The following is a 13,438-nucleotide window of genomic DNA, read 5'->3' as shown; positions in this document are numbered from 1 at the left end:
CCTTGCCAGAGGAGGCTGTGAAGGCTAGGACTATAATAGAGTTTAAAGAGAAGCTAGATAATTTCATGGAGGTTAGGTCCATAAAAGGCTATTAGCCAGGGGATAAAATGGTGTCCTTGGCCTCTGTTTTTCAGAGGCTGGAGAGAGATGGCAGGAGACAAATCGCTTGATCATTGTCTTTGGTCCACCCTCTCTGGGGCACCTGGTGCTGGCCACTGTCGGTAGACAGGATACTGGGCTAGAAGGACCTTTGGTCTGACCCAGTACGGCTGTTCTTATGTTATGTTCTTATGCATATTTAATTTAGGTTTTACAGTTGGATCATTTCTCAGTCTAAAAACATCACCTTCCATGTCTGAACATTTGTGAGGTTCACCATCTCACAGAGTTCAGGTTTCAGTGGGAGTACTGAATATTGTACCTTGACCATGAACAGCCAGAATTTTTTCCATTGTATGCCAAAAGATTAGATCATTATTTGGGGCATTCCACACGTGTGTCATCATAACATGGAAGAAGTCGTTAGTGCTCGCCATAGAAGTACTTAGCTTTTGTTCATTTTAGACTGACTCATCAGAACTGATGCTTTGAAATAGAGTTTGAAACTTCAGTATCAGAGCTGAGTGAACTATTTGCAAAGAACAATTTTTTTAGATTAATGTAACTTTCTTTTTTCTTTTGCAACTTAGATACACATTTATAATTTCCTCAGAATTGTTCATTGATCATAGATGTTTGTATCATTTGGGCAAATTACAACCTATGGGTTATTGGTGTATTAAGTGCTGTGATTACTCATTGTGTACAATTGATCACCTAGGTGACGGAATGTTTGTTTGCTGATTGGGTAATCTAAACCATATCAACAGAAAGCTGTTCTGTCTTGTGCAGAGAGCACATGAAAGGACTGAAAATGTTCTAACGTTTTCTGTCTGGTATCTCTGTCTGATCTCTAAAGTGCTGCCTTCTTCCCTTCGCAAGTCTCCCCAGTGATTATATCTGGCTTTGTAAGCAGACCCCAGATTTAGAATTAGCCAGTTCCACCAGCATATTTTTTGTGTACCAAGTGATCACACAAGTATGCATATGCAATACATGAATATCTACATTTGAAGAAATAGTAGCCACTCCACAAACATTTAAACAATTGATTATGTACAAAGAACCAAATGGACATAATTATAGTTGCATTGAACTTCCCCTCCCAAAAGGAACTTTGTGAATCTATTTTCCCATTCAGTTAGCTCACTCAGAAAGTAACTGTGTTCAAGCTCTATCAAAAAAAGAGGTCAACTACAGTGCATAACGTTGCATAGAACCTCTCACCACCCATGGATTGGCATTGTTCTCAATGTTTTCTCTGAGGCACTTATAGCAACAGTGATCTAACCAAGGCCTGCAGCTGTATGTAATCAAAGAAAAGGCTCCATAATCCTGAATGTCTGAATCACTTAGAGGGGTAGGAAGGAAACTGGAATGGAAAGAAGCAACAGAAGTAAAGAGGAGTTCTATTTTATTAAAACCATTATTTACTCTCTAGAAGAAGAACCAGACAGAGCTCTGTTATTGACTTCTGTAAAATCAGAATAGGAAGGTATGACGGGTGCATCTTTGTTACAATATGCATCACTTAAAAGCTGAATAGTGTAAAAACGTGGCCAACCTTTTATCAGGTTGTCATGGAAGAGATTTTAATAATTACAGACAGAAACAAACTGTAACCCTGGTAATACCAATATTTTGATAAAGTTTGGCAGGGTAAAACTAGGACTTAGAATAAAAAACATGTTTTTTGTGTGGCATCTGCTAGAACATATTGAAGCAACAGATTGATGTGTTCAATAAAATCACCAGCAAACAGCAGCAGACACTGCGAAACTGAAGCATTCATAACAAATCCAGGACAAACTATGTAAGTGGGAGAGTATTATTTTTCATAACAGTGTAAGAAACTCTATTGTGAACATTGATGCCAGAGGGAGATGCGTGTGCACATAATGAGAGCAAGAGTTGGAAATGGAAGGGATAAACGGGCAGCAAGATTAGGGTAAGATTTTTCTAAAAGATTGTTTGCTATATTAGAGTACATAAGAATGACACTTTACTGCAAGAGCGTAAGAATGGCCATACTGGGCCAGACCAACAGTCCATCTAGTCCAGTATCCTGTCTGCTGAGAGTGACTAATACCAGATGCCCCAGAGGGAGGGAACACAAAAGGTAATCCTCACGTGATCCCTTTCCTGTCACCCATTTCCAGACAGAGGCTAGGGCCACCATTCCTACCCATTCTAGCTAATAGCCATTGATGGACCTAATCTCCATGAATCTAGCTCTTTTTTTGAACCCTGTTAAAATCCTAGCCTTCACCACATCCTCTAGCAAGGAGTTCCAGAGGTTGGCTGTGTGCTGAATGAAGAAAAACTTCCTTTTGTTTGTTTTAAACCTGCTGCCTATTAATTGCATTTGGTGACCCCTAGTACTTATATTGTGGGAATTAGTAAATAACTTTTCTTTATTCACTTTTTACACACCAATCATGATTTTATAGATCTCTATCATATCCCCCCCTTAGTCTCCTCTTTTCTAAGCTGAAAAGTCCAAGTCTTTTTAATGTTTCCTCAGATAGGACCCGTTCCAAATCCTTGATCATTTTTGTTACCCTTTTCTGAACCTTTTCCAATGCCAATATATCTTTTTTGAGCTGAGACCACATCTGTACGCAGTATTCAAGATGTGGGAGTAGCATGGTTTTATATAGAGACAATACGATATTTTCTGTCTTATTTTCTATTCCTTTTTTTAATGTGTGGCATAAAGGAATACGAAAACCAACATACATACAATTTGTTCTTATCTGTTGAATTTCTTAAGCCTTGTAACCACCAAATAGAATACTTTGAACTCATTTTAAAAATGGAAATTCTGCTTACAATAGATAATAAGTCAGTACCCAGAGGATAATGGAACAAACAATTAAGCAGTCAATTTGCAAATTCCTAGAAGAGATTATGGTGATAAGTAACAGTGAATTTGGATGTATCAAGAACAAATCATGTCAAACTAACCTAATAGTTTTTGCTGAGTGGGTAACAAGCCTTGTGGATGGATTAGGGGGGAGCGGTAGGTATGATCTATCTTTAAGTAGTAAGACTTTCAATACTGTTTGAATGACCTTCTCCTAAACAAACTGGGGAAATATAGGCTAGCTAGAGGGAACTACTATGGAGTGGGTGCATGAATGCCTAGAAAACTGTTTTGAGGGAGTAGTTATCCATGGTTCACAGGCAAACGGGAAGAACCTATCGAGTTGAGTCCCATAGGAATCACGTCTGGGGCTATTAAATATCTTTATCAAAGATTTAGATAATGGCATAGAGATAAAGTTTATGGAAAATAAGCTGGAAGGAGTTGCAAATGCTTTGGAGTATAGGATTAAAATTCAAAATTATCTAGACAAATGGTCTGAAGTAAATAGGATGAAATTCACTAAGGACAAATGCAGAGTACTCCATTAAGGAAGGAACAATCAGTTGTGCACACAAAAAATGGGAAATGACTGTCTAAGGAGTACTGCAGAAGGGGATCTGGGGGACCTGGCAGATCACAAGCAAAATAGGAGTCAACGGTGTAACACTGTTGCAAAAAAAACCTAAGTAAAAATCATTCTGGGATGTATTAACAGGAGTGTTGTTAGGAAGACAGGAGAAGTAATTTTCCCACTGTACCTCCATGCTGATTAGGCTGATGTCCATTTCTGGGCTGCACATTTCAGGAAAGATGTGGACAAATTAAAAAAGGTCCAGAGAGGAGTAACAAAAATGATTAAAGGTCTAGAAAACATGACCTATGAAGGAAGATTGAAAACACTGGGTTTGCTTAATCTGGAGAAGAGAAGATAGAGAGGTGCTATAATGGTTTTCTAGTACAGAAAAGGTTGTTACAAGGGGAAGGGAGGAAAATGTATTCTCCTTAACATCTGGGTTCAAGAAGCCATGGGCTTAAATTGTAGCAAGGACAGTTTAGGCTAGACATTAGGAAATAACATCCTAACTGTCAGAGTGGTTAAGCACTAGAATAAATTACCTAGGGAGGTTGTAGAATCTTTTTCATGAGCGATTAAGAGCTGGTTAGACAAACACCTGTCAGAGGTGGCCTACTGTAGATGATACTTAGTCATGCCATGAGTACAGGGAACAGAATTAGATGACGACTTGAGGTCCCTTCCAGTTCTACATTTCTATGATTCTATAATATATTGGTTATATAATGAAATTTTGGACAGAAATTATTTAAGATGGCAACAACTAAAAGGTTAAGACAGAGAGTTCCCTCACACTTAGACAAGCCTAATAAAGGCCCAGATTCAAAGGTGCAATGCTTGGCAGGTTGTGGGGTAAATTGTAAAGATGAATTTAAGTAATCATTTTGTCCCTCCTTCCAATTCTGGGGACTGTCTGATTGCTAGTTAGCCAGGCTAATTTATGCTGGCTGCCAGAGCCCCCTAAAGGACCATTTCAATATCTATGATTATCAAGCATAGGATTGCCCTAATAACTTCTCCTTTCCCTAGAGCAGGGCTACTCAAATTTGGAAGCCCCGGGAGCCACAATGATACTCTCAGCACATACCAAGGGCCGCAGCTTATGTGTGGTTGCATATACATGCAAATATATATGCAAATAGTTTCTTTTACACTGACCGGCATGAATACAAAAATTAAGGCAAGACTACATAACACGCAGGCCTCATTTAAGTTAGTTCTGCTGATATAAAAAAATTCAATATTTACCCGATTTTCACCCATATGACAGCACTTTTAATGAGCAATGACAGTCCAGGAATTTAACTCACATCAATAGAAGACTGTTATATTGACTTTATATTTTATATATTGACTAAATATAATACATTTTCTTTTTTGTTTTGGCTCCCACCCACAGGTTGCAAAGAAATGGGCCGCGTGCCACATGTTGAGTAGCCCTGCCCTAGACTATAGGATATGCTGTATCTCACCCGTAGATTATAACGGCTTTTACAGAAGTAGCAGTGAATAATAATTTTCTTAGTTGTAGAAATTACTGTGTGAAATCCTATGGCCTGTGTCATAGTGGAGGTCAGGCTCCTTCTGGCCTTAAATATGTGAATAGATGCCGCCTATCAACAGATGGCCAGGAACATCAGAGTGGGAGAATATGATAGGAGCCACTGCAATAGCTTCAGACCACCTAAAGGTGTAGATGGAGTCCTAAAGGGACCTGTTTAAAAGGATTAATGCTACTTTGTGTTGCTGGAGCAGTGCAAGACAGCTGCAGGAGGACCAAGGACCATATTTTGTAAATGGCCTCTTTTTGGAAGACATGCCTTTTGAGATCCCTTTGATAGTAGGGCAAGTTCCATTTTCCACTAGTAGCCAGTGGGCCTTAGATTGATCGTTCTTGAGGTGTGACAGTCCAAAGTATTCCCTTTTCCCCTGGCATGGATTGGCACCATCATCAGAAAATAGGTGATGAATCAGCTTAATAAATATCAGGACTAGCTATCAGCATTGAGCCAGTGCTGTCCCCATTACCTGTGTCTCTCTTCTCTTGTGTACATAAAACAGAGATCCTAAGGTCACAGTATTACTTTGTGCCTCCGTAGTTAAGTGCTGATGCTGCACTGTAAAAACCATAAAATTTGCCCCATCAGACAAATTGGAGTTTTTGAAGATTCTTGACTCTTAAGACAGGCTGCTGCTGTTTCTCCATTTTCTCTGGCACCAGAATGTTTGCAACAACCTGAAGGTAAAGGCAGTGGTAAGAGCTGTGATGATGGCTTATGCTTAGCTTAAACCACACACAGGAAGCTTCCTTTTAAACCAGCATTTTTGACTGTTTGATGCTTGAGAAATACGGATCACATCGAAGCATAGGGCTAGGGGAAATTATTCAGCTGGGGGAAATTGAGAGCACGTTTGTGAAATCTGAATGGCTATTTTATCTAACCGTCCTTGCACTCTTCCGCAAATGTGTGTGACTGGGTTATGTTAAACTAATGTTCATAGGGTGGAGAGGGACTTTCATTTGTGGGATTATGTAAGGGTTTTGAGATTCAGACAATTGTTTATAAGCAAATGGACTTTTCAAATACCTGCATGCATGTTGGAAATGATAGGTAGCCACCATATATGTATGTACCCATAAAAACACTGAAAACAGAGTCCTGCAAATCTGCGGATATCTGCTTTCTATCTACATCCATGGATGTGGATATCCACAGTTCATTTTTGTGGATATAGATGCGGATATTTTTTTTTATTTCCTAGAACTCTGCAAATTTGCAGAGATCTGCTTTATATCCATAGGTATAGATATGTAGATCATTAGTGCAGACACCAATACCAATTCTGTAGCCACACAGGACTCTACAAATAGGGCTTTCCAGAACCCCCAGATGGAGGAGAGCCAAAATATCTGTGACGTCTGTTAAAGACTTCTTCATTGCAAGGCTAATTTCTATAGATGGCAATATTGAGATATGGTGATGGGTAGTGACACATGCCCTTTAGGTCAGTAGCCTTTGATGCTCAGGAAGTTAGATGAGCCAGGGAAGAAATCAAGCAACAGCCATCATAGCTAGAACTGTGTGTGTACACAGTTACTTTCATGGATATGGTGAGAAATGTGGCACTATAAACAGCCAATAAATCTGATTTGACTCTCTCACCAGGGTGGAACTCATATGTTAACATCAAAGTTCTACATCTATAGCCTGGCATAATCCTTATTCTTGTTCAAAAGAGGACAGGAAAGGATTAAAGTCTCCTAAAATGTCCCTGGCCTCCATATCTTTGACTCTATGGAAAACATTGCATATTACTTAGGTGGCACATCTCACGGCTCATATAGAATAGTCCAAATAATAAATACTCACTCTCAAAAGTTGGGGGAGAGGCAATCTAAATCTGTTCATCAAAACTATTTGATAATTACAAATAACGAAATATTTGTAGAGTCATGGTCTCTTTGTGTACAAAGCCAAGGAATAAGTAATTCTAATGATTCAGTTATCCCTACTAGGTGATTCCTAAGGGTAGGTTTCCTTAAAGCATACAATGCAGAAAGGAATCGGCAATATGAAACTTCTGTTTACTATCTAAGGGTGTCGGTGTCCAATTGTACGTCTTCAATAAGTGCCATAAGACATTCCAGTTTCTCTCCAGCATGTTGAGAAGCAGAAGAACACAATGTACAAGAGCCAGTCTTTAATGAACTTATCAGCATAGGCACACTCTGACAATACTTTCTGTTGTGGAAATTAATTTCTTAGGGACAATAAAATTATTTACTGTACTAGGGTGGGTTTTTTTAACATTTCTTGGATCTGTTCATGAGCTAAAAGAACCCATTGCAAAAGCAAAAGGAAATTCTTGTCTTTTAATAAATGTGCAAGCTGTACTAAAGCATTAGTGACTTTTGATAGCTGATAATGTCAACGTAACATAGAAATAAGCTGTCTCTTGAGACCCCATCAGATAATACAGGATTGAGTTACTCAGTTTACACCTAATATTCAGATCTTCCCAATACAGGAAAATGTACTTTTCTTCTTAAAAATCTTCTCTTATTCCTGTCACTTGCTGCCTTGTGAAAAACTGAATACTAAATATATATATCCATGATAAAAAATGGAATTTTGGTCAAAACTTGGGGTTCCATGTGCTGCTCATTCTAACCCTCACCTTTTTTGCATTTGGTGCATATCATTTTGAGAGGTCTTTCAATAACACAGTGGGAAGAGAGTGGAGAAAAAGAAGCTAGATCTTGCACAATTAGGGTATGTTTTACTCTTCATTCCTCTCTTGAGAGAGGAATGCAAATGCAGACACCCGAAATTGCAAATGAAGCGGGGATTTAAATATCCCGCACTTCATTTGCTTAATTGCATTCTGGCACTATTGCGAAATAGTGTTATTTCGAGATAAAACCCTTCCCTCGAAATTAAACCCTTCCCTTAAGGTAATCTTGAAATAGCGCTATTTCGAGAGAAAAACGGGGTTGTTACGCAATAACACGATTATGCAAATGAAATGCGGGATATTTAAATCCCCACTTCATTTGCAATTTCGGGTATCTGCATTTGCATTCCGAGAGAGAGAGGAATGAAGGGTATGTCTACACTGCAGAGTTTTTTCTGGAAAAACTACATTTACGTCCACACTGCTATTGCGTTCTTTTGACAGAAAGTTGAAAGAACAGAGGGATTTTCCCAACAGCGGTATGCCTTCTTCTGAAAAAGCTTTTTGGAAAAAGTCATGTGTGGGTGCAAATGAGTGTTTTTTCAAAAGAAGAAGCCTCCAGGAAAATGCACAGGTGCCCTTGTGGCCACTCTGTCCACAGTAATCAGAACTGAAATGTGAGATAGTGTCTACATTGATTGGATGCGATCTTTCAAAAAAGCAGATCACTTTTTCGTTGTGCTTTTGCTGGTGTAGACATGCTTTCAAAAAAAGTTTTTTCCAGAAGATTTCTTCTGGAAAAGCTTCTTCCGAAAGAGGCTTGCAGTCTAGACGTAGCCTTAGTGGCATCTTTTTTTCAGAGTCTATGCTGATTTTTTTTCATACCAATTTATTTACCATTGTGTACAAAACTTGAAGTAATTGTACTGGAAACACAAGCCATTCTTGCAACTGTTACTAGTTCAGTTGTCTTTATCCACTCATATTGGATTTCCAGGGCGTCTTATAATCAATATGTGTAATAACGTCGTTCATATGGTACTACCAAAGAAAGAAATGGGGTAAGAGAAGACATTTCTGTGCACCAAACCAGGCATAAACATCCAGTAAAACGAAGGCTCCCTTCCTTCCCTGAAGTCTTTTAGAAAGTCCTTTGCATGCTAGTGAAAGGTGTGAGACTGATATGGTTCTCAGTGTATTCAGAACAGAATATACTGATTCTGCTTGCTTCTGCAACATCCCTTCCAACCACAGGGCTTGCTTCTAGGAGACAGAGGACAAGGTGGATTGACTTAAATCAAGACTATTTACATCACCAAGTATAAAGCCTTAATTTAAATCAGCAATTTTAATCAAGTTTCCCATTTGTACTTCATCCTTTTTCTAAATAAAAATGCATTCTCACTTGTTGATAACCATTAAAATACATTGATTTAACTAAATTGAGCCTTTCCACTAGATTTGGCATATCTTTTTGCTCCCTCGGAGGGTACATTGTAACTATCTACATTTATTTAAACAATTATATAGCTTAATATTTTCAGATTTTCATTGTACACTTAGTATGTTAGAAAATAGCAAATAATGCATTGCTTATTTACTAGATAATTAACTTTTTTCCTCTTGATTTGTGGCAAGCTGCATGAGGATGGTAACTAGAATTTAAACAAGCGCACACAACAGCACATAAAATTTATTACTAATAAACACAACTTTAAGTGTTTCAGACATAAACTTCTGTATTCAAAACATGTTTCACATTTGCAAACTAAATTATAAGGCCTTAACATATTTTGTAATACATTGTATTACTTGCATTTTTAATGGGTTTTATGTTTCAAAAAGAAAAACATGCTATACTTTAAAATAAATCCAGTTTAATTTTTTTTAAAAAAAATCAATTGTTTGGGTAGCTTCATTCAACTGATATTGCTAAAAAGCTAGCCAATTAGCACCAGTTGTGTGCTGATAGTTATTGTGATGTGGACTGGATCAGCTGAGGAATATGAACCAACTCCCCCAACACACATTCCATGTAGGCTGCTATAGGGCCAGCAGATGGTAATGACATGTAGAAATACATTTTCAATCCCAGCCTCCATGTGCCCAGAAATTCATACATTCTCACTTTTGCAGGAATGAATACCTGAATGTGTGTGAATTCAAAAAAAAATTGGACATCTATATATACTTATGTGCATGCAAGCTGTAGAATTCAGTCCTGCAACATACCTTTGTCCTGACAGGATTAGTGGGTGTATTTTCTTAACATGTAAATTTTTATGTAAGACATTTTCAAGTGTGTGCACAGGAGCTTGCCTCTGCAAGTGGGTGTTCATGCATGTGTAATTTTGAATAAAAGAAAGCCTGGCTGAAAAACATACCAACCATTGGATTTGAACTGGCAACCTGTCAATGAAAGGTGCTGAAATCAGTCACTGATCAAGCCTGTCCTTGTTTAAAAAATAAAATAAATATTTTAAAATCACTTGCTAAATGGATAGATTTATTAACAACAAACTTCTAGTGTGCCAGACAGTGCAGAAGGATAAAGGATGATATTCTGCCTCAGTGATCTCTATGAGAGCTTTACCATTAACTTCAACAGGGCCAGGATTGCTCCAAAATGCATAAGAAAAATGACCTCTTAAACAACTAGATCTGTCAATGACTATATTTTCTTCAATCCAAAATTTGGTGGTTCATAGAACAAAGGAATCCTCAAAAATGAGCCCTAAATACAGAAAAATATCGTGGAGTAGCAACATAATAAATTAATGTTATTTGCTAATTATTTGTACAGTGGGGGGAAGTTCTGCATTGTACTCTATACAAGTAAAATGGTAAAGTCCTTGAGAAGCTTGCACCAGAAACTATAACAATTGTTTGTGTTAACTGACACTGGTTAGTGTTTTTTTTTTTCTGAAGTTTCCAATTTCATCTAACCTTTGAATGTGGAAACTTTAAATTTAAAAGGGGGAGGGGAGGGATTTGATGAACCTGTGTTTGTTTATTATTTCTTAAAAAAATAAAAAGGGGGGCTCAAAGTAGGAGATATCAGTTATCTCCTAGTATCAAAGGGGTAGCTGTGTTAGTCTGTAACTTTAAAAACTTCCTCAAATTTTGCCCACAAAAGCGTATGATATTATATATATATTTTTGTTAGTCTCTAAGGTGCCACAGGACTACTCGTTGGTCTCCTAGTATGTAAATCTGAATCAGGATTTTCTTTTTCCTTCCAGTAAGTCCCCCAGAGACCGAAGAGACAGGAGAGACTGTTAAAGTGATGCTAGTGAGTCTCGCCCCGTTACTCATGATCACCCTTGCTGTGATCATTATCTTTTATGGCTACCGTATTCATAGGAGAAGAAAGCTCAACAAGGCATGGGAGAAGAATGTAAAGCCCAGGAAACATAAGGACTGCAGCGATGTTTGTGCCATTATGATAGATGATGACCGCTCGGACATCAGCTCCACCTGTGCCAACAACATCAACCACAACACCGAACTGCTACCCATCGAGCTAGACACCCTCGTGGGCAAGGGCAGATTTGCTGAAGTCTACAAGGCCAAGCTGAAGCAAAATACATCTGAGCAGTTTGAAACCGTGGCTGTCAAGATCTTCCCCTATGAGGAGTATGCATCCTGGAAGACCGAGAAAGACATTTTTTCAGATATAAACCTCAAGCATGAGAACATCCTTCAGTTCCTGACAGCAGAGGAACGCAAGACAGAGCTAGGGAAACAATACTGGTTGATCACTGCCTTCCATGCGAGAGGGAACTTGCAGGAATACCTTACGCGGCACATCATCAGCTGGGAGGACCTGTGGAAGCTAGGCGGGTCTTTGGCCCGCGGGATTGCCCACCTGCATAGTGACCACACACCTTGCGGTCGACCCAAAACACCCATTGTGCACAGAGACCTAAAGAGCTCCAATATCCTAGTGAAAAATGATTTAACCTGCTGCCTCTGTGACTTTGGGTTATCCCTGAGGCTTGATCCTACTCTGTCTGTGGACGACCTGGCAAACAGTGGGCAGGTGAGTTAAAATGTTAATGAATAACTTACATTGTTTGTATTGGTTTGTCAGTCTGAGGCACTTCCGGGGACTACAGGGAAAACCAGTGCTATGTTAGCTATTGGAAAGAAATAACACACTCATAAATAAAGAGGCTCGAGTCTGGACACAATTAGAGTAATGCCACGTGACAGTTTTGTTATGATCAAGTGTCTTATGCATATACAGCACAATCATCTTATGAGAACTTACAATGAAGTACATATTGGTTACTTAGTTACTGTTTGGGCTGCTGCAACAAATAATAGGAAGGTATGTTTTAAAACTATTGTAGGACCAAAAACAGGAATCATGGCACAAGATTTCAAGAATTTATACGGTGTAACTTCATTGAAGTTTATGAAGTTTCTTATGATGTGCACCAGTGTAAAGAAGAGCAGAACCTGTCCCAGAGATCAATTGGTAGCTCTAACTTTAAAACACCCTTGAGAAGTCTCTTTAGGATTATGGTATTTTCTTGAAATGCAGGCAAATACAAAATTGCCCAAGCACTGTCATTCTGTGGTTATCTTATAACTATGTAACATGAATAATAGGACTTACCTACTTCACATGGGTTGATGGAGGTTTAATGTTTGTAGAAGTGTTTGAAGGTGAAGTTATAGAAGTGCTTCTACAAATATCCAGTATTATCATGAATTTTCTTTCATTGTAAATAGACTCCATGTATCAAGTAGATTAGGTCCTAATGTAGGTCCTCATATAATTATATCTTTCAACAGTTTATGCTCCACAGGTTGTATCCTTGGGCAAAGGAGAAGTGTATTCATTCACACCAGGGCCAGATTAAGGGGGGCTAGCCGGGCAGCTGCCCAGAGCACCAACCTATGGGGGGGTGCCTGATTGAAGTGGAAAGGGGCGCCACGTGCCCGGGGGCTGGGCCGCGCATACGCCATGCACCCGGGTGCGTGGTGCCCCTTACCACTTCCATCAGGTGCCCCCCATAGGTTGGCACCCGGCGGTGGGGCTGCGCATGTGCCACTTGCCCAGGCGTGCAGCGCCCCTTACCATGTCAACCAGGCGCCGCGCGCCCACTGCCCAGAGCACAAGTATGGCTCAATCCGGCACTGATTCACACTATGACTTATGTTATATGGGACCCTTTTCTTTCTTGGCTAGGCCATTAAAGTCAATATATAACAGCCCTGACCCTCTCTTCTTCTGTAGGATTGGGTTTATTATTCAAAGCTGGTAGGAGTGATCTCACACTTTTCCAGAGTAAATCTATTGAATCTGATGGTGTTATCTTCACAATGATATAATTGACCGCAGAATTTACCCCACAAGGCCAGATTCAGAAGTGTTGTGCAATGTGGTGTAAGTTAGAGACCCTTAAACTAATTTTCCCTTGCACTTTGTGTCTCTTAAACCTACTTACCTCAGCTCTGCCTACATGTAAAGGACTCTGAGTTGGTTTTATTCACATCCTGAGAAGAAATAAGAACAGACGGTATAAGATACTATAAAGCTGACCCACCCTATCTCTTCCTCCTCCTTGGCGTAAGACTTCCTTCCACAGCAATAAAGTGGATAGTAAGCAAATGAAAGGGAATCTCAGTGATGGTGAAGTAATTTGAATGTAAGGACACTCCACCTCTGGATACATTGTCAGTCTGTGGTTCATCCATGGATTCAGACC

The 13,438-nt window shown here is 39.2% G+C and overlaps 1 protein-coding gene across 2 annotated transcripts in view; it reads left to right on the top strand.

Annotated features, from left to right (window-relative positions):
• TGFBR2 (transforming growth factor beta receptor 2) overlaps positions 1-13,438 on the top strand; it is a 72,098-nt gene that overhangs the window by 41,398 nt on the left and 17,262 nt on the right. For both annotated transcript variants that reach the window (XM_075921978.2, XM_075921979.2), the window contains one exon: positions 10,961-11,760. In XM_075921978.2, the coding sequence (XP_075778093.2) occupies positions 10,961-11,760 (800 nt within the window). The remainder of the gene's footprint in view (positions 1-10,960; positions 11,761-13,438) is intronic.

Source organism: Pelodiscus sinensis, chromosome 2 (genome assembly GCF_052426305.1).
Source record: "Pelodiscus sinensis isolate ZL-2025 chromosome 2, ASM5242630v1, whole genome shotgun sequence".
Lineage (NCBI taxonomy): Eukaryota > Metazoa > Chordata > Testudines > Trionychidae > Pelodiscus > Pelodiscus sinensis.
This window is presented reverse-complemented; position numbering and strand designations above follow the sequence as displayed.